The 27560-nt window shown below is 43.2% G+C and overlaps 1 protein-coding gene across 2 annotated transcripts; it reads left to right on the plus strand.

Moving 5' to 3' along the window:
- Nucleotides 1-763: 763 nt before the first annotated feature.
- Nucleotides 764-26861, plus strand: LOC139548728 (uncharacterized). 2 transcript variants are annotated; one of them, XM_071358485.1, is made up of 19 exons: nucleotides 764-899; nucleotides 3464-3716; nucleotides 11331-11485; nucleotides 12058-12166; nucleotides 13119-13185; nucleotides 13365-13470; nucleotides 13973-14884; nucleotides 15133-18222; nucleotides 19355-19468; nucleotides 19604-19654; nucleotides 23841-23935; nucleotides 24038-24154; nucleotides 24422-24591; nucleotides 24758-24860; nucleotides 24985-25146; nucleotides 25420-25504; nucleotides 25692-25800; nucleotides 26042-26247; nucleotides 26359-26861. In XM_071358485.1, the coding sequence occupies exons 2-19, from the start codon at nucleotides 3616-3618 to the stop codon at nucleotides 26505-26507; spliced, it is 5901 nt and encodes a 1966-aa protein (XP_071214586.1). In that variant the 5' UTR covers nucleotides 764-899; nucleotides 3464-3615; the 3' UTR covers nucleotides 26508-26861. The 2 variants fall into 2 exon arrangements, with proteins under 2 accessions (XP_071214586.1, XP_071214587.1); XM_071358486.1 differs by lacking the exon at nucleotides 24038-24154.
- Nucleotides 26862-27560: the final 699 nt, after the last annotated feature.

The following is a 27560-nucleotide window of genomic DNA, read 5'->3' on the forward strand; positions in this document are numbered from 1 at the left end:
TATTCAAATGTGTTGGTGAATATTGCAACAGTGATGGCATCTTTGGCACTATGGTTAGTATATATGTGGATTCTCTTAGCTTTTGGATGACTTTTTGCCTTTCTCCTGTATTTTAATATTTTATGTCCTCCGCTTCCTTTGTAGGAGATTTCATGGAGCCTCTCCACAAAACGTATTGTATAGTTGTATACTTTATCTGAACAAGACTGCCACCCTGTGTCCAATTTCTATACTACAAACCTGTGGTTATTATACAGTAATGTAGCTTACTGTATATGTGTATACTGCATTTGGATAAAATCTACTTTACTCCAACAGCATGTATGCAATCACTTGGAGACTATTTACAGTGTTTTTATCAACATTCACGTTTGCATTTTTTCACGCCAGCCTGTTTAAACACCTGTCCAACAAGCCTCAGGTCTACACTCCTCCTTGACAAACATACTCACCGCTATTATCGCAACAATCATCATGACTTTGTGGGTTGGATCTTGAAGTTAAGAATGTCACAATTGGCAGGGAATATGCCAGATGGCACGGCTAATAAATTAGCACCTCGTGTACATTTTACACAATTTTACTGATTCCCATTGTGGCATTGGCACTGTAATAAGATTGTAGTACGATTACATTACGTTAGCCTAGATACCCGTATGAAAAAACTTTAACACTCGTTTTGTTGGGACAGCTGTCTTTTCAATGATTTTAGCTCATCATACACTTGAAGTTGCTACATTATAGGCTGCTATCAAAGTTGGCCGTTGACATTGAACAGTGACCAGCAGTCATTATGGGCACTTAACCCGTTTGAGTGAAGCGCATACCTCCCCTGAGTCTGACCCACCTCCCTCCAGTGGATGTCCGAATTTCTCTACAGAGGTAGCTTCCAAAACAAGGTAAAACTTTTTACTTACTATTTTTTGGTTGGTCTGTATTTGTCTACAAAAAGTTACAAAATAAGATATCAACCTACTGTTCTTTCAGATTTGAACGTTTTATGAGGAAAACATGAGGGCGTTGTGAAGCCTTACCCACAATGACATTTGTTCTTAACATTACACAGGCTTTTTATTCGCTGTCAATCCTCACAGTTCAGAAGGCAACACTTGTGAACGAATATGATTACAAGCTGCCTCAAATGTCCTAAGGCTAGACAGAAAATATCATACAATGAATTTAGACTTCAGAGAACTTTGCTGTGTATTCTTTATTTAGGCTACTTTTTGGTGGTGTTTTTCATGTCGTGGGCATGTGCAGGTGTACATTAAAAAAAATATAAATAATAATGATAAAATGTTTTTCTTTATGAGGCTAATCTCATTGTTGTCCTATATACAACAAATGTAAATTTATTTTAAAGCGCTTTAGGGCGTCTCTTTCTGAGAAGACATGAGTCTATGCAATTTAATTATCCAATTACCCTAATTTAGTTATGAGACAGATTAAGTAGGCAAAAACATCACATTGCACAAAACATTTCCTTTTAAAAGTTATCACTGTTGTCTGCTACTATATATAAAATTTAAAAAAGCCTACCTCTGATTTATAGACCGTTCACACCCACAATATGACATTACAAAATGTCTTACATTAAACTATAATGTGAATAGCTAACATCAATGTCCAAATCACTGAGACAGGACAGAGGTAGCATGCATTATGTGGCTTCCATATTCATGTATCTTTTTATCTGACAACTTTTTAGCTGTATGCTTTTTAGCTGTATTCTTTTTAGCTGTATGCTTTTTAGCTGTTTGCCCAACATTTATAAGCCATTTTCACTAAAAAGTCTTCACAAGGTTGCTGGTGTTGTATTTGCTGTTGATAATGAAGGACAAAGTATTCATAAGTTGACCTGAAGTCAACAGGAGATCTCTGGTCAACTCGAGTTGTGTAGTATTTAACGTGCAAAAGTTGGCTTTATGGATCAAGGAACATGTCTCAGAATATTCAATTGACAGTGAATTCTAGTGTCAACATCAATTTTATTTTACTTTATCACCGAGTTGGTGATAACAATACTTAAGTTCTGTCTTTGACTGTAGCCTACTGGGTAGCACAAACAATAACATTTATTTATAGAGATGTGATTGATTTAAGTAAAGCAGGCAACCCGTCTGAATTCAAACTAAGGGAAGTCAGCAGAATTTCATTGAGAAGGGAAAAAAACATTTGAATGAGGGGTTTCAACATGGCATTTAGACAGGCAGCCCAATGCTGATCTTTTTTTCAGTAATTGGTCTTTTGACTAATCAGATCAGCTCTGAAAAAGATCTGATGTGAAAAGATCTGATGTGATTGGTCAAAAGACTAATTTGTGGTTTACACAGGAATAAATCCTTACCTATTTAGGGATTAATTATACCCAGCATAGATATGGCAAAATTACGGTCATTCTGATTTCAACTGACTGCCAACTCAACATAGTCTTTTGTTTCTCAATGACTGTAAATCATGATGAATCACCTTATTTCACTCACTGTATGCGATTTATTTAACAAAGCGTTGATCTCTCCAGTGTTCAGAAAAAACTAAAGCACATTAATTGAACCACTTTAGTCCAACTCTCCACCCACTGCACACCAGCAGAGCTGTTTGTAGTTGAGAGAAAATAATACAGAGTACACTTAGTCCATGTGACCGCAGAGGAAAATCACATTAACTTAAATGAATTACTGTTTGATCCAGCATGATTTACTGAATTGCTGTTTGATCCAGCATTATTTATTGAATTAGTGTTTGATCCAGCATGATTTACTGAATTGCTGTTTGATCCAGCCTTATTTATTGAATTACTGTTTGATCCAGCATGATTGAATGAATTAGTGTTTGATCCAGCATGATTGACTGAATTAGTGTTTGATCCAGCATGATTGACTGAATTAGTGTTTGATCCAGCATGCTTTTCTGAATTAGTGTTTGATCCAGCATGATTTACTGAATTACTGTTTGATCCAGCATGATTGACTGAATTAGTGTTTGATCCAGCATGATTGACTGAATTACTGTTTGATCCAGCATGATTGACTGAATTACTGTTTAATCCAGCACGATTGACTGAATTAGTGTTTGATCCAGCATGATTGACTGAATTACTGTTTGATCCAGCATGATTGACTGAATTACTGTTTAATCCAGCATGATTGACTGAATTACTGTTTAATCCAGCATGATTGACTGAATTACTGTTTGATCCAGCATGGTTTTCTGAATTCGTGTTTGATCCAGCATGGTTTTCTGAATTACTGTTTAATCCAGCATGATTTACTGAATTACTGTTTGATCCAGCATGGTTTTCTGAATTACTGTTTGATCCAGCATGGTTTTCTGAATTACTGTTTGATCCAGCATGGTTTTCTGAATTCGTGTTTGATCCAGCTTGATTTACTGTTCATTTACAGTCTTCACAACATTCTCCAGGTTTATCACCTTACCTTGAATATTCATATCAACTCTGCAGATGCTAGCTACCTGAGCAATGCCTCTGGAGCTCTGAGCTTAGAGACAGACGCTGCCCATCACATCCCATCACTGACTGCTTCAACAGGCCACAAGGCCCAACTCCAGGCCCTTTCCATACCAGCCTGGGTGAGAGAGAAAACCTGAGTCACCATGATAGACTTGAGCCATCTGACGGAGGAGGAACAGTCGATGATCATGACTGTGCTGAAGAGAGACGAAGAGCTGAAGAAAGCAGAGGAGGAGAGGATCAAGTGAGTTTGTGATAGCCATATTCTCACAGCTCTGAACCATGACTGTGATGAGAGTATTTCCTAGTTTTCACATCTTATTTTTACAGCATTAGTGTTGCCCCACTTAGCATCTCCACCCTCTAGCTGAAATTATAGTTATGTAATCAAATACATGCTTTGTGTATTGTAAGTAAATATGCAATATTTTATTAGATAATGTTATGTTTTCAATATTGTTTTATTATTTAGTGCCTATTCGTTCCCTTTCATTCTATGGAGACAGTGGTTCTATGACAACCTCCCCAACCTGTGTGGGAGTGGTAAACAGGCTGGTGATGTTTGTCTGTCTGTAATATAATAACAACTCAGCCGGATACAGACACAGCCTACACCACAGAGAGGCTTCAATGTGAGATAAGGAATTCGATTATCACTCCAATTCAACGTTACAGAACCACGTGGGAGAGAAAAATGCAGGCTCGATGGTCCGAAATAGCTACCCTCAGAGGTAGAACACAGAGATACATCTCACTGCATTTAACCATGGAATCCTGAGGCACATCCACTACATAAACAACGTTGTGTTGATGTATACTCAGACATACTTATAATTTCTTGTCATGTCATTACACATTCAAACGTGCCAACTAAGGACAACTGGGCATCTTAAATTAGCTTCAGTCTTTAACCTTCTTGTCAAAGCAGTTCCACAGTGAGACAAAAGTTGAGAAACAAAGGCCTATTCATTCTGTAATGGAGTTGGCCAGACAAGTCTATTTCTAACAGTAGAAGACTGGAGACTGACTCTGTATGGTTGACTTGTCTGTGTACAGCCATTGCCTTAGCGTAAAAGGATTAGCGCCAATCATGTGTAATACTGTGCTACCCCCTTTCACATGACCAGGGTTGTTTACATTCTCTTTTCCACCTTCTCCCTCCTTAATCCTCCACCCCCCCCCCCCTCCCCCTTCTCCCTTTTTGCGGACGACTTTTTCAATCATTTTGAAAAGAAGGTTGACGATATCCGCTCCTTATTCACTCAACCTATAGAGTCCACTGGTCCCACTCACACAGAAGTACCCTACACCTTGATCTCTTTCTCCCCTCTCTCTAGATGAAATCCAGCGACTAGGGAGGTCGGCGCCCAACAACCTGCCCGCTCGACTCCATCCCTTCCTCCTTTTTCCAGACCATCTCTGGAGAACTTTTCACTTCCCTCATCAACTTATCCTTGACCACTGGCTATGTCCTCTCTGACTTCAAAATGTCCCAAGTGATTCCCCTCAAGAAACCAACACTCAACTTCTCTGATGTCAAAAACTACAACCTGTATCTCTTCTTTCTTTTCTTTCCAAAACACTTGAGCGTGCTGTCTCTGACCAACTCTCTCGCTATCTCTCTCATAACGATCTTCTTGACCAGTCAGGCTTCAAGACAGGTCACTCAACCGAGACTGCTCTTCTCTGTGTCACGGACGCTCTCCACATCGCCGAAGCTGATTCCCTCTGTTCTTATCCGCCTAAATCTATCCGCTGCCTTTGACACCGTGAACCATCAGATCCTCCTCTCCACCCTCTCAGGGCTGGGCGTCTCAGGCTCTGCACACTCTTGGATTGCATCCTACCTGGCAGGCCGCTCCTACCAGGTGACTTGGAGAGGATCTGTGTCTGCACCACGTACTCTCACTACTGGTGTCCACCAGGGCTCGGTTCTAGGCCCTCTCCTCTTTTCTCTATACACCAAGTCACTCAGCTCCGTCATATCCTCACATGGTCTCTCCTATCATTGCTATGCGGATGACACTCAAGTATTTTTCTCCTTCCCCCCTTCTGACACCCAGGTGGCGACACGCACCTGCGTGCCTGGCAGATATTTCATCTTGAATGTCGGCCTACCACCTCAAGCTCAACCTCGACAAGACGGAGTTGCTCTTCCTCCCAGGGAAAGCCTGCCCGCTCAAAGACCTCTCCATCACGGTTGACAACTCCACGGGGTCCCCCTCCCAGAATGCAAAGAACCTTGGCGTGATCCTGGACAACACCCTGTCATTCACTGCAAATCAAAGCAGTGACTCGCTCTGCAGGTTCATGTTCTACAACATCCATATAGTACAACCTTTCCTCACAAAGGAAGTGGTGTAGGTCCTAATCCAGAAATTTGTCATCTCCCGTCTGGCCTACTGCAACTCGCTGTTGACTGGGCTCCCCGCTTGTGCCATCAAATCCCTGCAATTTATCCAGAACGCTGCAGCCCACCTGGTGTTCAACCTTCCGAAGTTCTCCCATGTCACCCCGCTCCTCCCCACACTACACTGGCTTCCAGTCAAAGCTCACATCCACTACAAGACCATGGTACTTGCCTACGGAGCAGCAAGAGGAACTGCCCCTCCCCACCTTCAGGCTATGCTCAAACCCTACACCCCAACCTGAGTACTATGTTCTGCCACCTCTGTTCTCTTGGCCCTTCCACCCCTACGGGAGGGCAGCTCCCACTCAGCCCAGTCCAAGCCTTTCTCTGTCCTGGCACTCCAATGGTGGAACCAGCTTCCCCCTGAAGCTGAGGGCAGCAGGGTCCGTGTCCATCTTCCAAAAACATATGAAACCCTACGTCTTCAAAGAGTATCTTAAATAATCCCACAGCACCCACACTTCTCACCGCAACCCCCGCCCCCCCCAAATAAAAAAATAAAACATTTGAAAATGGCCTTTCGTGAACTAACACTCGCACTTTACCCCCTTCTGACTTTGCTGATAGCTTGTTGATAGAGGAAAAGTGTACTTACTGTACTATGACTGTGATATGTGGTTGTCCCACCTCGCTATCTTAAAATGAATGCACTTACTATAAGTCACTCAGGATAACGTCTGGATGACTAAAATGTTAAATGCAAAAGGAAAGATGATTCCTAACCCTGCTAGTGGACCTTTGAGATTCCCAATCATGTGCACTGTTTCTCTTATTGTAACAGAATTATGTTTCACAAGAAAGTTGGCAAACAGCAAAGGTCAGGTTCATCAAGTTCCAGTTTAGCCTTTTCTTTAGTTTGCATATTTAAAAAGTAAACAAATGCAATTAAATATTATTTGATTAGAAACCTGATATCACTTCTGTAATCGAATAAAGTGTGTTATATTAACTCAGCAAAAAACGAAACGTCCCTTTTTCAGGACCCTGTCTTTCAAAGATAATTAGTAAAAATCAAAATAACTTCACAGATCTTCATTGTAAAGGGTTTAAACACTGTTTCCCATGCATGTTCAATGAACCATGAATAATTAATGAACATGCACTTGTGGAAAGGTCGTTAAGACACCAACAGCTTACAGACGGTAGGCAATTAAGGTCACAGTTATGAAAACTTAGGACACTAAAGAGGCCTTTCTACTGACTCTGAAAAACACCAAAAGAAAGATGCCCAGGGTCCCTGCTCATCTGCATGAATGTACCTTAGGCATGATGTAAGGAAGCATGAGGACTGCCAGGGCAAAGAATTGCAATCCGTACTGTGAGATGCCTAAGACAGAGAGACAGGGTGGACAGCTGATCGTCCTCACGGTGGCAGACCACATGTAACAACACCTGCACAGGATCGGTACATCCGAACATCACACCTGCGGGATAGGTACAGGATGGCAACAACAACTGCCTGAGTTACACGAGGAATGCACAATCCCTCCATCAGTGCTCTGTCCGCAACAGGCTGAGAGAGGCTGGACTGAGGGCTTGTAGGCCTGTTGTAAGGCAGGTTCTCACCAGACATCACCGGCAACAACATCGCCTATGGGCACAAATCTACCATCGCTGGACCAGACAGGACTGGCAAAAAGTGTTCTTTGGGGGGGAAAAGTATTTTATCTTTATTTAACCAGGTAGGCCAGTTGAGAACAAGTTCTCATTTACAACTGCGACCTGGCCAAGATAAAGCAAGTGCGACAAAAACAACAACACAGAGTTACACATGGGATTAACAAACGTACTGTCAATAACACAATAGAAAATCTGTATACAGTGTGTGCAAATGAAGTAAGGAGGTAAGGCAATAAATAGGCCATAGTGGCGAAGTAATTACAATTTAGCAAATAACACTAAATACAGGTGTGCAAAAGAGCAGAAAAAAACTAAAAAACAAATATGGGGATGAGGTAAGTAGTTGGTTGGATGGGCTATTTACCGATGGGCTGTGTACAGCTGCAGCGATCGGTAAGCTGCTCTGACAGCCGATGCTTGAAGTTAGTGAGGGAGATATAAGTCTCCAACTTCAGTGATTTTTGCAATTCGTTCCAGTCATTGGCAGCAGAGAACTGGAAGGAAAGGCAGCCAAAGCAGGTGTTGGCTTTGGGGATGACCAGTGAAATATACCTGCTGGAGCGCGTGCTACGGGTGGGTGTTGCTATGGTGACCAGTGAGCTAAGATAAGGCGGAGCTTTACCTAGCAAAGACTTCTAGATGACCTGGAGCCAGTGGGTTTGGCGAATATGTAGCGAGGACCAGTCAACGAGAGCATACAGGTCACAAGGGTGGGTAGCATATGGGGCTTTGGTGACAAAACGGATGGCACTGTGATAGACTTTGTAAGTGACATCGCCGAAGTCAAGGATCAGCAGGAGAGTCAGTTTTACGAGGGCATGTTTGGCAGCATGAGTGAAGGAGGCTTTGTTGCGAAATAGGAAGCCGATTCTAGATTTCATTTTGGATTGGAGATGCTTAAAATGAGTCTGGAAGGAGAGTTTACAGTCTAGCCAGACACCTAGGTATTTGTAGTTGTCCACATATTCTAAGTCAGAACCGTCCAGAGTAGTGATTCTAGGCGGGCGGGCGGGTGCGGGCAGCAATCGGTTGAAGAGCATGCATTTAGTTTTACTAGTGTTTAAGAGCAATTGGAGGCCACGGAAGGAGTGCTGTATGGCATTGAAGCTCGTTTGGACGTTTCTTCACTGACGAGTCGCGTTTTTTTTCTCACCAGGGGTGATGGTACCACCCTGCATACCACTGCTGGCTTGCTTCTGAAGCTAAGCAGGGTTGGTCCTGGTCAGTCCCTGGATGGGAGACCAGGTGCTGCTGGAAGTGGTGTTGGAGGGCCAGTAGGAGGCACTCTTTCCTCTGGTCTAAACAAAGATCCCAATGCCCCAGGGCAGTGATTGGGGACACTGCTCTGTGTAGGGTGCCGTCTTTCGGATGGGACGTTAAATGGGTGTCCTGACTCTCTGAGGTCATTAAAGATCCCATGGCACTTATCGTAAGAGTAGGGGTGTTAACCCCGGTGTCCTGGCTAAATTCCCAATCTGGCCCTCAACCATCACGGTCACCTAATAATCCCCAGTTTACAATTGGCTCATTCATCCCCCTCCTCTCCCCTGTAACTATTCCCCAGGTCGTTGCTGCAAATGAGAATGTGTTCTCAGTCAACTTACCTGGTAAAATAACGGTAAAATAAAAAAAAATGGTCGCATTCGCGTTTATCGTCAAAGGAATGAGCGTTACACGAGGCCTGTACTCCTGGAGCGGGATCGATTTGGAGGTGGAGGGTCCGTCACAGTCTGGGGCGGTGTGTCACAGCATCATCGGACTGTCATTGCAGGCAATCTCAACGCTATGCGTTACAGGGAAGACATTCTCCTCCCTCATGTGGTACCGTTCCTGCAGGCTCATCCTGACATGACCCTCCAGCATGACAATGCCACCAGCCATACTGCTCGTTCTGTGCGTGGTTTCCTGCAAGACAGGAATGTCAGTGTTCTGCCATGGCCAGCAAAGAGCCCGGATCTCAATCCCATTTAAGCACGTCTGGAACCTGTTGGATCGGAGGGTTAAGGCTAGGGCCATTCCCCCCAGAAATGTCCGGGAACCTGCAGGTGCCTTGGTGGAAGAGTGGGGTAACATCTCACTGCAAGAACTGGCAAATCTGGTGCAATCCATGAGAAGGAGATGCACTGCAGTACTTAATGCAGCTGGTGGCCACACCAGATACTGACGGTTACTTTTGATTTTGACCCCACCTTTGTTCAGGGACACATTATTCAATTTCTGTTTGTCACATGTCTGTGGAACTTGTTCAGTTTATGTCTCAGTTGTTGAATCTTGTTATGTTCATACAAATATTTACACGTGATGTTTGCTGAAAATAATCGCAGTTGACAGTGAGAGGACGTTTCTTTTTTTGCTGAGTTTATGATGTGGTATTAGTGAGGAGTTGTGTTCAAACAGATATGCTTCAGGTGGTTGCCTGTGGTGGTATGGCCCTTTTGTTTGCCCAAGGAATTATGTTTCCCTCATAATATGAGAGTAGAGTTACACAGAACACCCAGAAACTAGTAATGGTGTCACTGTCTTGGTCAAACTCGCTTGTTCACTTGTTCACAGGCAAATATTGTATGTACTCTCAGTGCATATCCAGCTAAACAATGTTGTTACAAAGAAAACATGTTACTTAATCACCAACAATGAATTCTAAGGGAAATCCGGTTGGGATGGTGTCCTTTGGCTTGCAAGCCTCCCCCTTTTTCCTCTAAACATAACGATGGTCATTATGTTCAAACAGTTCTATTTTTGTTTCATCAGACCAGAGGACATTTCTCCAAAAAGTACGATCTTTGTCCCTATGTGCAGTTGCAAACCGTAGTCTGACTTTTTTTATGGTGGTTTTGGAGCAGTGGCTTCTTCCTTGCTGAGCTGCCTTTCAGGTTATGTCGACATCGGACTCGTTTTACTGTGGCTATAGATACTTTTGTACCTGTTTCCTCCAGCATCTTCACAAGGTCCTTTGCTGTTGTTCTGGGATTGATTTGCACTTTTCGCACCAAAGTACATTCATCTCTAGGAGACAGAACGCGTCTCCTTCCTGAGCGGTATGACGGCTGCGTGGTCCAATGGTGTTTGTACTATTGTTTGTACAGATGAACGTGGTACCTTCAGGCGTTTGGAAATTGCTCCCAATGATGAACCAGACTTGTGGAGGTCTACACTTGTTTTTCTGAGGTCTTGGCTGATTTCTTTTGATTTTCCCATGATGTCAAGCAAAGAGGCACTGAGTTTGAAGGTAGGCCTTGAAATACATCCACAGGTACACCTCCAATTGACTCAAATGATGTCAATTAGCCTATCAGAAGCTTCTAAAGCTATGACATCATTTTCTGGAATTTTCCAAGCTGTTTAAAGGCACAGTCAACTTAGTGTACGTAAACTTCTGACCCACTGGAATTGTGATACAGTGAATTATAAGTGAAATCATTTGTGTGTAATCAATTGTTGGAAAAATGACTTGTGTCATGCACAAAGTAGATGTCCTACCCGACTTGCCAAAACTATAGTTTGTTAACAAGAAATGTGTGGAGTGGTTGAAAAATGAGTTTTAATGACTCCAACCTAAGTGTATGTAAACTTTCGACTTCAAATGTACATATGAGATGAGTAATGTAGGATATGTAAACATTATTAAGGTGGCATTATTTAAAGTGACTAGTGATACATTTATTAAATCCATTTAATTCAATGGCATTACCTAAAGGTAATTATTCAGAATCATATCCTTGACTGAACTGTGTTCTAGCCATGACCTCTGCTTATGTAATGTGTTTAATGGGTAACTGTACCGTATCCTGTATACTGTAATGCACCTGTGTGTGTTTTTCACATCAGGCAGCTGCAGAAAACCAGCGCCCCAGTGGAGAGCAGGCTCAAGTATCTGACAGGAGAGTGGTTTTACGAGGCAAAGTCTCTTAGACACAGGGATAAGATCCATGGCTCCGAAATCATCCTGGCCTCCATGAAGCAGAGGAAAGCAGGTTCTTTAGGTGGGTCAAAAACACTGTTCAAACACTAATTGAGTGCAGCATACAGTAAGTCATTCTCACACAAAGATAAGCGTGTGTACAGTACACACATACTGCCAAATAATGAAAAAGCAAAACATCAGAGTAGAATGTGTACGGAAGAGTGCTACCAAACCACACTGTTTTGAGTTCAAAGTCAGGCCGCAAAGGTACTGTATTTAGTACTAAACGCTTATTGCGTCATGATTGCAAGGTATCCCGATATCTTTCCAACTGTCCCATTATCTGGTTTTAATGTCCATTCTAGAACGCCCTTCTAACCAATCAGGAACGACTATTCAACAATGCTGTGGTATAAGAAAAGTTTATGATATCGGGTTGGTATGTACAGATCAGCAGACATGGGTTTTTGAGTTTATAGTGAGGGTACTGGAACCACTTATTGTCTGTCTGTCTGTCTGTCTGTCTGTCTGTCTGTCTGTCTGTCTGTCTGTCTGTCTGTCTGTCTGTCTGTCTGTCTGTCTGTCTGTCTGTCTGTCTGTCTGTCTGTCTGTCTGTCTGTCTGTCTGTCTGTCTGTCTGTCTTTCTTGCAGATGGGTCTCTGTCCAGACCCAGAGCAGTCAGCGGTAAAGTCTCAGACATCACCCCCCCTCCAAAACCTGCCAGGCTCCTGGTGGCACCAACACGTCCCCAAGAGAACAGGTGATCCAATGCACCCCTCTTTCCTCATCCATCCCTAACCCATTCCTCTTTACTAGTCTCATAACTTTACCTAGTCTCATAACCATGGCTTAAGGCTAAGTCAGTATAGCAGTTCATCATGATTGATCAATCATAGTGCTTACCTGCACAGAGTGAGTGAGATACTCGGGTGTTTGAACAGCTCCTGAGTCCTGTGGTGTGTGTGCGTCTTAGGTGTGTCTCGTGACTCAATTGGAGTCAACATAGGTGGTGCTCACTGTTTGCATGGAATCTGTCTGCTCTGTTATACTTACAGGATGTGGTCTCACGAGGCTAGGAGTCAGTCACTATGGGAATGCTATAAAAAGTAATAATTTTGAGAAGTCGGTAATTCAATTTGATTTTCCTGTTATTTTACTTTTGTCTGTTACTGTACAGATAACGTGGCAGTATGATTCTCTGCCCAGTCACTTGTATTTGAATCGGTTCAAGTTTCGGAGGGGGGCTGCCAAGTGTTTGCGTAGGGAGGGGTTTTGGAAGATTTTGGAAATTGTTTCCCGAAAATGTTTAATTCTGATATCTTAAACCACTTCTTAAAGTCAATACAAAGTGAAGTCTTGTAGTGAAGCTTGGTGTGTTTGGCATGCTATGCATGAGGTCATATGGGCTGTGTTTACCTCCCTGACTCCCAGTGGGCAGCAGCCAGCTCTCTAGGTGAGTCGGCTCTTCCACAGCCCTGCCTCCCTTTGATGTCACAATTAATCACATGTGAGCAGGCATCAGTTATGCAGGAGGCGTGTTCACTGAACAGCCAGTCACAGAGGTGCTCAGGAATTTAATGAGGAAATGCAAATAAGCCACAGATTCCAGTACAGTGTATCCTGGTGCTCTGAGGGCTACTCATTTATAGTATACAGCCCCAACCCCAATTCCTATTCTATTTTGATTGTGGTTATTCTGTCTTTTTTTGCAGCGAAAGCCTCAGTGCATCAGATGCAGAGAAAGAGAGACTAAATTCAGTGGTGCGCTCCCCGGGAAGGGTATGTGAGATTTCATTTGCAGAGAATATATGTGAAGCATGAACAGAATAACCAAACAAAGCATTTTCATCTTGTTCTGATTTACTTCTGTTTTTCCAATCACAGTACGACAGTATTATGAAATATAGAATCATAAACCAATTGCATTTCCTAATCATGTTCTTCTCTTCTCATTCCAGCCAAGGCACAATCCTTTTAATCGAGCATCCCTTATTCTGGAGGTAGAGAAGACAGAAAAACAGTTATCCAATGGAAATCAAGATGCAGAGAAAGCATCTGAAAAAGGTTAGAGTGCAGTGCATACACCTTTTTACACAATCAAGCATTATGCAAACATACAGGTAAATAGAAGAAAAGGAGGTTGAGTCATATTGAGTAACCTGATCTTTCAGGATGCTATGAGAACCTATTTTGGCTGATTCACAATAAGGATTTACAAATGTAGGATCTTCATTTGGTCATTATTTTGTTGCTCAGAATGTTCCTGGACTTCAGATGAGCTTCGTGATTTACATAAATTCTGAAAGAACACACGTTTATATTAACAGTATTGCACTTTTCATGGAGCCACCTTTTGGCTAGATAATAGCATATTCACGATCAAGCAACATTATGGACTAAACTTTCAAATCCTTTTGCTGCGGGATTATTTCAGCTGTGGCAATATAGGTCAAATTAAGATCCTACATCTGTAGTAAGTTGATACTGATGCCAACCAGGCCTGTGACAAGGCAAGAACTTATCATAGTAAATAATCATAATTTCCTCCATCTCCTCACGCACACAGAGCCCTTATCTCCCCTGAAGATTCACATGACAGCAGACTCCACCAGTCACAACTCAGCAGGGTCTGCCACCTCCGAAGGGTCCTCTCTAGGATTCAGGCCTGTGCCCAAGAAGAGAACCTTCCTCTCCCGGCGCTCTCAGAGCTCTCTTACAGGCAGTGATGTCTCCGTCCCTAGGCAGCAAGGTCATGTAGCTGGGTCAAAGGTTACCGCCCCTGCCACTCAGGGAAGTCTCCAACATGGCTCCAGCTGGGGCTCCAACCAGTCCAGCCAGGGGGCATTGGACGTTCAGTCACAGAAAATGACTCCATCTTCCATCTGTGAGTTACAGAACAATGCAACTCCAGTTTCTCCCTCTAGTCAGCAACTGAACACTTTGAGTCACCTCTCCCATAAGCCACTGAAGGATTTAACCCTAGTCTCCACCAATACTGAGCTGGAGAGAGAGAAAGAGGCCCATGAGAGAGAGAAGAGAGCAGAGGAGCCCTCAGATAACTCAGTGAGGGCCACCTCTCTTCTTAGGGAAACTGAGAGTTCCAAAGTTCCATTGAGGCCCCTGAGTGAGCCAAAGCCTCTCAGACTGTTGGACCTTAGACCAGCCACACACTCTGATAATGACAGACACACAGATAAATCCTACACAGGTGGTCAGAAGAGTAGCGATGGTCTCATCCAGAGAGAGTTTGTCAGTGTGGGTCCTCCTCAGGGCAGAGAGAGGTCTGATGGTCCATTTTCAGAACCTCTGTCCATACCACTCTCTCCGAGTTCAGAACTAACAGCCCCTACTCACCACCAGGCTTCTCAGCATGCAGCCTTTCAACTAATTGAGATGCAGGACAAGGAGATGATAAGACCCTGCAATGTGGGAACCGCAATCAGACAGGAGGACCATAGTCTGCTTCCAAGCACTGTAGGTAAGTCCAAAGACAGAAAGTGAGAATTCATGGAGCCCACACTACAATCTAAAACCAGTGTGAAAATGTATTCAAAGTCATTCAAGTGCTTGGCTCAAGGGTACTGTTTATACATGAACGTGATCAATCAATGGAATTCTCACTAATGATGAAGGATATTACTAGGCCACTGTTGAAATGTCAAACCTTCAGTTTTTCAGCTTATTTTCTCATTCATCATAACACTTTTATTAACTTTCTTTTTTCAGATCAATGGATGCATCATGAACTCCATAACCCTGGGGATAAGCCTGATAAGCATGTTCATAAAAAACGATTAGGGCACAAACCTGCCTCTAAATTAGCCCCCCGTAGTCCCCAATCCACAGGGGAGGAGGGCGACTCCATATCTAAAGTCTTAGAGTGGTTCAGCCGCAGCACAGACAGCAATGACTGGCTGGAGACTGAAAGTGATCATCCAGACATGGAGGAAGACTTGATTGGCCCTGCGAAAACAGATACAGATGATCGGCCTACCTTTGAGAGCAGGTCTCAGCAGACGGAGGGGAAAGCTCCAGAGATGAAGAGAAAGCTTCTACATCTTGACCCCAGCCTGGATATACAAAGTATTGGAGAAGGAGTGTCAGTGTGTTTAACACCAGATGTAGAGGATGGATCTCAGTCTGAATCCTCTGTGAATCAACCTCCTGACCAGTCACCTCTGAATACAGAAAGATCATACCAGCCCAAGAGACGTATGTCTGAGGCTGAGAGGCTGAGAGCAGCATATAGGAAGGAGTTCAAGCAAGTGATGTTAGATAGAGAAGAGGATGTGATATATAGGCAAGAGGATGTGAAGAAGGTCAGTGGCCCTCCAGGCAAAGCTACTGGACCACAGGTCACAACACAGGAAGTCAAAGAGAAGGAGGAGTTCCAAGATGAGAACCAACCACCCAAAATCTCCCACCTGAAGTCCTTCTGGGAGAAGGGCAATACCGGGCCCAAGATACTCATCAGCAGATCAATCACTGACAAAGCACAGAAACAAATGAAGAAAGAGAAAGAGAGAGAACTAGCAGAGAAGTCTCATAGAACTGTTCCTGGCTCTGAGTCATACAGTGTGGAGGGGTCGTCCAGGAAGAATCTCTGGGATGGAAAAGAGGATGAACGGTTAAGCCTAGATACTCAACAAAACTCTGCTAGTCAAGATGTGAGAAGTGTTCAGCCGAGTGTTAGGCCTTACAAACAGGAGGTATACACACCCAAACAGAGTGTTGTTATTGCTCCATCTATAGAGATATGTACACTGCCAACCTGGGATGTTAGCTACACTCCTGGGGCTCAAAGTGAGGAGGATGATTTGACATTAACAGAAGAAGATCTCAGAAGATCCCCAATGACAGTAGACAGAAGAAGCTCAGAGGCCGAAATAGTCTTCCTAACTAGACTCCATCCTCAGCCTGACACGGTGTCCCAGTCCAGACTCAGTCCAGAACCTCAGAGATTCTCCCCATCCACACTTAGTACTCAGCCTGAACTGCTCCTCCAGCCCACAGTTAACCCCCAGCCTGTGAAGCTCTCACCTGCCATACCAAAACCCCAACCTGACATGCCGTTCAGTCCCAATCCACTGCCTGAACTACTCTTCCAGCCTGCAACCAGCCCAGACTCTAAGAAGTTCCATCAGTCTAGACACAAGGTTGAAAAAGAAAGTGAACAGTTTTTCCCCAAAACTCAGCAGAGCTATGTCAATGAAGAAACAAAGGAGGGTAAAGAATTGAAAGGAAATTTTGTGCAGTCAAGTGTGTCCAGTAAAAAACAAGACCACACCATTACAGATAAAGGAAATAGCCCACACACTCTGAAACAGGTTCCCCCTCGGCAGGACAGCAAGGCAGACAAGATAAAGCAGCTCAAGTGCTTCTGGGAGCAGGAGAAGAACAGGCCTATATTTTATACAGGTAAATCAAAAGAAGCAGGGGACTCCAGCATGACTCAAATTCCATCATCGACCCCAGGAAAGCTGAATAAAAGGTTTACCAAGTCTGAGTTTGACCTGAGGTCAATCTGCAACGAATCAGACAGCGACCACAAAGGGGATTCCAACCTTTCCTCTGACAGAAAAAGACAGAATTTCACAGTCTTCACAATGAATCAAAGACTGGAGAAGTCGTCCCCAGGTCTTGGAGCAAACCGCTCGCAGTTTAAGAATCTTCGTAACTTCTGGGGTGAGGCCACTTCGAATAGCAGAGGGCCGATCTCTTCTGACGAACCCAAAAGCCTCAAAAAGAAGGAGCCAATGGATGCCCAGAACTCCATGCTTGAGTTAAAGCAATGTGTTGATCCTGATTTCTATAGCAAATCTTCCCCCGGCCAGTCACAAAAGGTCAGTGCTAGACCACCTTTGGATGAGAGTCGGCTTAAGAAAACATCTTCACCTTCTTCACCATCTTCTCCATCTCGCCCTCCATCTTTAGTCAGGGGGAACAAAGACAGAGAGCACCAGTCGAGGTCTAAATCGATTGGAGCGGGTTCAGGAGCTATGATTGACACTAAAGCGCACCAGTCAAAGTCTAGATCAGTTGGGGTGGGATCAGGAGCTATGATTGACACTAAAGCCAACTTCTCACCTCAAGTCACCGTAGAGTCAGAGCTGCAAAGAGCCCCTGGTGTACCAAGGGGCTCAGAACAGGACTTCACCAAAGAGGAAAAGGCCCGGAAGCCCAAAAGCACCTCAGGAAAGGAATCTTGGTCTCACAAAGCTAGAAAAGACAGTTTTGGAAACTCAAGTGGAAGTGGACGTGCAAGTTCCCTTCGGCGTGCCACCAGTATGTTCACATTAGACATGAATGAGGAACAGGACCAAACTTCTCTGTTGTACCCTAAAAAGACACTAGATATTGGTCCTTTTCAAGCTAAAAGGACACAGGGTAGACGACAGAGTGCTGACAAGCAAGCACTTCTTGGTCCAAGGAGGTCCTCAAAATCATCAGACGAGTCTGAAACTCTGACACCTCGCGCTCGGGCCTTTGTTCCCAGAGACTACCGCCATTACCTGGGGATCACAGAGAAGACCAGCGTCCACACTGCTCTGGCCCTGGCAGTGAAGGAGCAGGAGGAGGCAGAAGGCCCGCCTGGGGCTGAACTTGACCTGAGTTGTGGGCTTGTCAGATCCAGCACCCTAGTGGGCTCAGAGGAGCGCTACAGCAGGAGGAACAGCAAGGTAACCCAGCGCCCCCTGGCCCTCTGGTCAAACCAGGGCAGCACTGACACAGGACGTGAGTCATCATTCAGTGCGTCTGAGAGAGCATCGAGCAGCACGTCTGAAACTTGGTCTAACTCCAGGATCAGTTCAAACCGTGAGTTTTGATGATCTACTGTAACACCCTGTTGTCTTAGTACAAGTGTTATGTAACCTGTGTCATTTCATGAAAATATACAATATTTATTAGTTTATCTGGGTTCCATGTGAAATCATCTACTTGTAGATGTTTTTGTAGATGAGGCAGCATCCAGGATGCAGTGTCCTTGGCTATCTGTGTCAGTGTAAATAGAGTGTGTGAAGGGAATCAGCTGCCTGTGTTTAATTTGTGGGTTGGACAATATGCTTTTGTAACTTTATTGACATCACATGGTTTTCTAATAGAGCCAACAGCCAAGTAGCCAAGTTTTGCTTTGTTTGAGTTAAGCATTCCAGTTCAGGATAGATCAAGAACATTCTTGAGTTTACTTTTATGAGTGGTGATATTTACAATATAGCCAGTAAAACAAATGATTTTCGACAACCTCAAATATATTTTTCTCTTTCAACTTAAAAACTCTAGAGAAGCTTGTGTAAACAACAGACTACATACACTGAGTGTACAAAACATTATGAAAACCTGCTCTTTCCATGACATAGACTGACCAGGTGAATCCAGATGAAAGCTATGATCCCTTATTGATGTCACTTATTAAATCCACTTCAATCAGTGTAGATGAAGGGAAGGAGACAGGTTAAAAAGGTTTTTAAACCTCGAGACAATTGAGACATGGATTGTATACTTGTACCATTCAGAGGGTGAATCGACAAGATAAAAGATTTAAGTCCCTTTGAACGGGGTATGGTAGTAGGTGCCAGGTTGTAATGCTGCTGGGTTTTTCACAATCAACAGTTTCCCATGTGTATCAAGAATGGTCCACCACCCAAAGGACATCCAGCCAACTTGACACAACTGTGGGTAGCTTTGGAGTCAACATGGGCTAGCATCCCTGTGGAACTCTTTTGACAACTTGTAGAGTCCATGCCTAGACAAATTGAGGCTGCTCTGAGGGCAAAAGGGGGGTTGCAACTCAGTATTAGGAAGGTTAATGTTTTGTACCCTCAGTGTAAATGATCAGTGTAAAGAGGCCGCATGTAATGTTTTTTTTAACACGTCCATGTGTGGTCTTTATTGAAGGCATCTGCATGTACAGTATGAGCAACTCTTTCTCTAATGTCTGATGTTTTAGGTGACAATTATGATGAGGATCAGGACCATGTACAGAAGGCATTGAAGAGAGCTCAGGCCCGCCCACGAAATCTGGCCAAAAGTCTTGAGGACATCACAGCATCCATGCCACCACGTGAGAAATGTCCCTTGTCTTCTCAACCACTATACAAGCATTATAGGGGTGCTGTCAGGATGGCTCAGGTACCAGTATTAATGCAGGTTGAGGTGAAAAAGTAATGTTGTCTTTGTTTTCCACCATTCCCTACAGGACAAGATAGAAGGCTAGCTCCTCTTGATGACATCAGGCGAAGCAGTGATGGTTAAGATTTGTTTTGTACCTTTCTTATACATGTTATTTGCCTTTGGATTGATATTGGGTTAAACAGTTTATACCAAATATAATGTAGAATACAGACTTTTTATTCTATGTTGTAGAATGCTAGCATTGTTGGGTAATTCAATAGCTACAGTAAGTGATCTATGATAAGGTTAATCAAATCAAATTGTATCGGTCACATACACATGTTTAGCAGATGTTACTGCGGGTGTAGTAAAATGCTTGTATTTCTAGCTCCAACAGTGCAGTAATATCTAACACTTCACAACAATACACACAAACCTAAAAGTAAAATAATGGAATTAAGGATATACAGTGAGGGGGAAAAAGTATTTGATCCCCTGCTGGTTTTGTACGTTTGCCCACTGACAAAGAAATTATCAGTCTATAATTTTAATGGTAGGTTTATTTGAACAGTGAGAGACAGAATAACAACAAAAAAATCCAGAAAAACGCATGTCAAAAATGTTATAAATTGATTTGCATTTTAATGGGGAAAATAAGTATTTGACCCCCTCTCAATCAGAAAGATTTCTGGCTCCCAGGTGTCTTTTATACAGGTAACGAGCTGAGATTAGGAGCACACTCTTAAAGGGAGTGCTCCTAATCTCAGTTTGTTACCTGTATAAAAGACACCTGTCCACAGAAGCAATCAATCAATCAGATTCCAAACTCTCCACCATGGCCAAGACCAAAGAGCTCTCCAAGGATGTCAGGGACAAGATTGTAGACCTACACAAGGCCGGAATGGGCTACAAGACCATCGCCAAGCACCTTGGTGAGAAGGTGACAAACAGTTGGTGCGATTATTCGCAAATGGAAGAAACACAAAAGAACTGTCAATCTCCCTCGGCCTGGGGCTCCATGCAAGATCTCACCTCGTGGAGTTGCAATGATCATGAGAACGGTGAGGAATCAGCCCAGAACTACACGGGAGCATCTTGTCAATGATCTCAAGACAGCTGGGACCATAGTCACCAACAAAACAATTGGTAACACACTATGCTGTGAAGGACTGAAATCCTGCAGCGCCCGCAAGGTCCCCCTGCTCAAGAAAGCACATATACATGCCCGTCTTAAGTTTGCCAATGACCATCTGAATGATTCAGAGGACAACTGGGTGAAAGTGTTGTGGTCAGATGAGACCAAAATGGAGCGCTTTGGCATCAACTCGCTGTATTTGGAGGAGGAGGAATGCTGCCCATGACACCAAGAACACCATCCCCACCGTCAAACATGGAGGTGGAAACATTATGCTTTGGGGGTGTTTTTCTGCTAAGGGGACAGGACAACTTCACCGCATCAAAGGGACGATGGACGGGGCCATGTACCATCAAATCTTGGGTGAGAACCTCCTTCCCTCAGCCAGGGCATTGAAAATGGGTCGTGGATGGGTATTCCAGCATGACAATGACCCAAAACACACGGCCAAGGCAACAAAGGAGTGGCTCAAGAAGAAGCACATTAAGGTCCTGGAGTGGCCTAGCCAGTCTCCAGACCTTAATCCCAAAGAAAATCTGTGGAGGGAGCTGAAGGTTTGAGTTGCCAAACGTCAGCCTCAAAACCTTAATGACTTGGAGAAGATCTGCAAAGAGGAGTGGGACAAAATCCCTCCTGAGATGTGTGCAAACCTTGTGGCCAACTACAAGAAACGTCTGACCTCTGTGATTGCCAACAAGGGTTTTGCCACCAAGTACTAAGTCATGTTTTGCAGAGGGGTCAAATACTTATTTCCCTCAATAAATGCAAATCAATTTATAACATTTTTTTGTTGTTATTCTGTCTCTCACTGTTCAAATAAACCTACCATTAAAATTATAGACTGATCATTTCTTTGTCAGTGGGCAGATGTAAAAAATCAGCAGGGGATCAAATACTTTTTTCCCTTACCGTATAAATATTAGGATGAGCAATGTCAGAGTGGCTTTGACTAAAATACAGTAGAATAGAATACAGTATATACATATGAGATGAGTAAAGCAAAAATATGTAAACATTATTAAAGTGACTAGTGTTCCATTATTAAAGTGGCCAGTGATTTCAAGTTTATGTACAGTTGTCAGAACCGGGAAAAACTAGGAAACAGGAGGCAAAGGGCTGTGAGACATACAGTTGAAGTCGGAACTTTACATACACCTTAATCAAATACATTTAAACTCAGTTTTTCACAATTCCTGACATTTAATCTGAGTAAAAATTCCCTGTCTTAGGTCAGTTAGGATCACCACTTTATTTTAAGAATGTGAAATGTCAGAATAATAGTAGAGAGAATGATTTATTTCAGCTTTTATTTCTTTCATCACATTCCCAGTGGGTCAGAAGTTTACATACACTCAATTAGTATTTGGTAGCATTGCCTTTAAATTGTTTAACTTGGGTCAAACGTTTTGGGTAGCCTTCCACAAGCTTCCCACAATAAGTTGGGTGAATTTTGGCCCATTCATCCTGACAGACCTGGTGTAACTGAGTCCGGTTTGTAGGCCTCCTTGCTCGCACATGCTTTCTCAGTTCTGCCCACAAATTTTCTATAGGATTGAGGTCAGGGTTTTGTGATGGCCACTCCAATACCTTGACTTTGTTGTCCTTAAGCAATTTTGCCACAACTTTGGAAGTATGTTTGGGGTCATTGTCCATTTGGAAGACCCATTTGCGACTAAGCTTTAACTTCCTGACTGATGTCTTGAGATGTTGCTTCAATATATCCACATCATTTTCCATCCTCATGATGCCACCTATTATGTGAAGTGCACCAGCCCCTCCTGCAGCAAAGCACCCCCACAACATGATGCTGCCACCCCCGTGCTTCAAGGTTGGGATGGTGTTCTTCGGCTTGCAAGAGTCCCCCTTTTTCCTCCAAACATAACGATGGTCATTATGGCCAAACAGTTCTATTTTTGTCCAGAGGACATTTCTCCAAGAAGTACGATCTTTGTCCCCTATGTGCAGTTGCAAACCGTAGTCTGACTTTTTTTCTGGTGGTTTTGGAGCAGTGGCTTCTTCCTTGCTGAGCGGCCTTTCAGGTTATGTCGATATAGGACTCGTTTTACTGTGGATATAGATATTTTTGTACCTATTTCCTCCAGCATCTTCACAAGGTCCTTTGCTGTTGTTCTGGGATTGATTTGCACTTTTCGCACCAAAGTACGTTCATCTCTAGGAGACAGAACGCGTCTCCTTCCTGAGCGGTATGACGGCTACGTGGTCCCATGGTGTTTATACTTGAGTTCTATTGTTTGTACAGATGAACGTGGTACCTTCAGGCGTTTGGAAATTGCTCCCAAGGATGAACCAGACTTGTGGAGGTCTACAATAATTTTTCTGAGGTCTTGGCTGATTACTTATGATTTTCCTAAACTCCACTGAGTTTGAAGGTAGGCCTTGAAATACATCCACAAATACACCTCCAATTGGCTCAAATTATGTAAATTAGCCTATCAGAAACTTCTAAAGCCATGACATCATTTTCTGGAATTGTCCAAGCTGTTTAAAGGCACAGTCAACTTAGTGTATGTAAACTTCTGACCCACTGGAATTGTGATACAGTGAGTTATAAGTGAAATTACTTGTGTCATGCACAAAGTAGATGTCCTAACCGACTTGTGAAAACTATAGTTTGTTAACAAGAAATTTGTCGAGTGGAACCCAGCAGCATTACAACCTGGCACCTACTACCATACCCCGTTCAAAGGGACTTAAACCTAAGTGTATGTAAACTTCCGACTTCAACTGTAGGTCAGCAGCCTCTAAGCTGCAGGGTTACGTAACCGGGTGGAAGCCGCCTAGTGATGGCTTTTTAACAGTATGATGGCCTTGATATAGAAGCTGTTTTTCAGTCTCTCGGTCCCTGACCTCTCCTTCTGGATGATAGCGGGGTGAACAGGCAGTGGCTCAGGTGGTTGTTGTCCTTGATGATATTTTTGGCCTTCCTGTGACATCGGGTGCTGTAGGTTTCCTGGAGGGCAGGTAGTTTGCCTCCGGTGATGCGTTGGGCAGACCGCACCACCCTCTGGAGAGTCTTGCGGTTGCGGGCGGTGCAGTTGCCGTTCCAGGCTGTGATACAGCCCGACAGGATGCTCGTAATTGTGCATCTGTAAAAGTTTCTGAGGGTTTTAGGTACCAAGCCGAACAATTAACCTCTCATCCCTCTCTTTGTTATGTCCTCCCTCAGCATCTACCCTCCCCTCTCCCTCCTCATCCCTCTACTCTGACACTGAACATTTGAAGAAGATGAGCAAATCTGTTCCCTCGTTCCTGCAAAATGAGGTAAAGTCACTGCAGCTTTATTCCATGTGAGCGCTTTAGGTCAAAGAACACTGTATGTCTGTATGTGCACTGGGCATTCTAGCTCTGCTGTCTGTGTTCTAGAGCGATGGCAGAGACACTGACTCCTCCTCTGAGGACAGTTACCATGGTGGCAGGCAGAACACGGGCAGATCTATGACTAAACTCAGCAGCTCCTCTGGCATGGCATCTGTGTCCTCTGTATGTTCACTTCACGCATGCCCTGCTAAGACGCAACCACTGTTCACATTCAAAGCATGCACATTTTCTGCCTAACCAAGTTTAACTGGCATTTTCTATTGGCAACTATCATGATTATACAATATTAACAGTCTTATTAAATCTCTTAATTGTCCCGTTAACCACAAATTTGATAGTTTTTCACATCCTGACTTTAATGAGAACTGCCTGCAAGGCTATGGTTTTATGTAAACTGTTTAAACGTTTTTAACTCTGTGTGTGTGTTAGCTGAGTGGCAGTGTGATGACAATGTACAGTGGCGACTATGGAGGTGTGGAGGTGCAGGGGAACATCCAGTTCTCCATCAACTACGTCCAGAAGCTCAGGGAGTTCCACATCTTTGTGGCTCAGTGCCAAGATCTGGCGGCCATCGAACCCAAGAGGGGCCGCTCTGACCCGTGAGTATAGTACCACTATTACACTAGGCCGCTGATTGGATTCCTTATGGTCCTTGAATATTGGGAATATATAGCCTTGCGTTCTTATTTACTACTCCATAATTGATTGGACACTGCTGAAATACATGGTACTTTGTGTGTATGATTCTTGTGTTTCTTGTCGTAGGTATGTTAAAAGTTACCTGGTGCCTGACAAAGCCAATCTAGGGAAGAGGAAAACGTCTGTGAAGAAGAAGACTGTCAACCCCATTTTCAACGAGCTCCTCAGAGTAAGAGATTTTCTAAAAACTCTATTTATGATTTACGTTAAATAGAGTAATGTATCATTACACATACATCAGGTCTGACATAAAGTGCTTTTAGCAAAAGCTCTCTCTTTTGTTCCTTCATCAGTATCGGCTTCGTATGGAGTACCTCCGAACTCAGACCCTCATTCTCTCCGTCTGGCACCATGACACCTTTGGCAGGAACAGTTTTCTGGGGGAGGTGGATGTGGACCTGTCCAAATGGGACTTTAACCACACCCAGATGAACTACTTAGCTCTGAAATCCAGAGTAAGACAACAACACATCTGCTTTGTCTGTGTACTGGTCTCATTCAGTACTGTACTAAAACAATAATCCAAGACTGAAATCCATATCTCTGCTTTTGTTATTTATTTCAATGGCTGTGCGTGTTAGTATTGTTTGACATGACATGTGTATGCTGCTATACACAGTAGGTTGTGGAGGTGTGAGTGTGGTTTGGAGTGTGTCCAGTGAGGTGGTGGTGCTATATCGTAAATTGGCGTACTCTCTGTGCTGACTTTCTTCCCCTGGTCTCCTCAGCCCACCTCCAGTCTGCAGCCCTCAGATGACAGAGGGGAGATGAAACTGGCCATACGCTTCCTGCCTCAAGTCTCCCACAGTAAAAGTCTGTACGCCTCACATGTCTTAACTGTCACCAGTCTCTATAAGCAATTTATTATATAGAAAATGTATATTTTATCAAGAAAATGTGTTGCTTTCGTTAACTAGTTACCTTACATTAAAATATGACTTTTGTGCAATAGAAAGCTTGTGTACACGTTCACTGAATCATGCTTGATTCTGATCCCTAGGCCTAGGAAAGGACCCCCCCTCTAACAAAGGTGAGGTTCACATTTGGGTGAAAGACTGCAAGAACCTTCCCCTCATCAGAGGGGCCACCGTCGACCCATATGTCAAGTGGTACGTACGACACATGCCATAAATAATATCAACATTTGAAATGTATGAATGGCAAAATATGATCAAGGAGAACTACAGTATCTGGGGAGAACAGAAGATGTGGAGACCTATCATAAAGACATATTTCCTTCTTAGCCTCGATTTCCAGCCTTTCAAATTTGCTTTGCTCAGGATAGTTGTAGCTTGTATATGTAATATTTCTGAAACAATTGCCTGACTTGTGAGACTATCTCCTCCGTAGCTTCGTGCTCCCAGACACGAGCAGAAAGAGTCGTCAGAAGACACGGGTGCTGAGGAGGACGGTGGAGCCGGTGTTTAACCACACCATGGTGTACGACGGCTTCAGACAGGAAGACCTGAAGGAGGCTTGCGTGGAGCTGACCGTGTGGGACCGTGACAAGTTGGCTAGTAACTTCCTGGGGGGTCTAAGACTGGGGCCTGGCACAGGTACTAATGGACTTTTCTATTACATTTTCTAGATTTCTCCATAGAAACACATTCATTTTATTCAATTGATTACAATGGCTAAGCCTAGATTCTCTCCATCTCTCCATACAGGCAGAAGTTATGGGGCGGTGGTGAATTGGATGGACTCGAATGCTGACGAGGTAGCTCTATGGGAACGAATGATGACCTCTCCAAACGAATGGGTGGAGGATGTGCTGCCACTGAGAATGCTGACCACAGCAAAGACTGTGTTAAAATGAGAACGACTCTGAGAGAAAGTCTTCAACCTGCCACAGTTTAAATAACATTGTTGCTTTTTATATTATATACTGTGATGTGTAATCTAGATGAATCAAATACATTTTATATTGGAATATATAGGAATGAAGAAGCACTTGTAAAAATCTACTGAACAATTTGATGATCATATGTCTCTTTAATACATTTGTTATATTAATGATAATCATACAAGCCAAATATTATTATTATCATCAGCCAAAACACACTTATTTTTGGTGTTTAATCCTCAATTACAACAAGCTTACTCACTCCATTATTTATATTTGTGTACATCCTAACATTATTAACCAAAATTAAAGAATGTGCAATGATGAGTATTCAGTGTTTTGAGAATTGATAGTTAGTCCAGAAGATGTGAAAAGTTTTAGTAGCTCCATGGTCTGTCTGTGTGTGGGGGTGATGTACAGTCTACTCTGTACCCATCTCTTCAAACATAACTGCCTGAGTAACGGCCCTCACTACATGTGACTTTGTACATAGTGTGACAGATCACTTTGGCCAGAAAGCACTAAGCGCACTGCATCAGCAGCCCCACCAGATGGACCAACACTCAAACAGCAGGACTATTATTTTACCATGCAAGGTCAGGAAATTGTTGGTTTGGGAACCTGTGACTGATTTTCATTATTTTCAAACTGTTGGTATCATTCTGGAATGGGATCTTTTTGGTAGACAATATATATATATATATCTATACTACCGGTCAAAGGTTTTAGAACACCTACTCATTCCATAGTTTCTCTTTATTTTTACAATTTTCTACAAAGTAGAATAATAGTGAAGACATCAAAACTATGAAATAACATATATGGAATCATGTAGTAACCAAAAAAGTGTTAAACAAATCAAAATATATGTTATATTTGAGATTCGTCAAATAGCCACCCTTTGCCTTGATGACAGCTTTGCACAGTCTTGGCATTCTCTCAAGCACCTTCATGAGGTAGTCATCTGGAATTCATTCCAATTAAAAGGTGTGCCTTCTAAAAAGTTAATTTGTGGAATTTCTTTCC

The sequence above is a fragment of the Salvelinus alpinus genome, chromosome 22, assembly GCF_045679555.1.
Source record: "Salvelinus alpinus chromosome 22, SLU_Salpinus.1, whole genome shotgun sequence".
Classification (NCBI taxonomy): domain Eukaryota; kingdom Metazoa; phylum Chordata; class Actinopteri; order Salmoniformes; family Salmonidae; genus Salvelinus; species Salvelinus alpinus.

Coding starts and splice junctions, on each gene's coding strand:
- LOC139548728 (XM_071358485.1), top strand. CDS start 3,616: ATGATAGACTTGAGCCATCTGACGGAGGAGGAACAGTCGATGATCATG. Junction 14,885..15,132: donor TCTGCTTCCAAGCACTGTAG/GTAAGTCCAAAG, acceptor TTCTTTTTTCAG/ATCAATGGATGCATCATGAA. Junction 26,248..26,358: donor AAGACTGGGGCCTGGCACAG/GTACTAATGGAC, acceptor CTCTCCATACAG/GCAGAAGTTATGGGGCGGTG.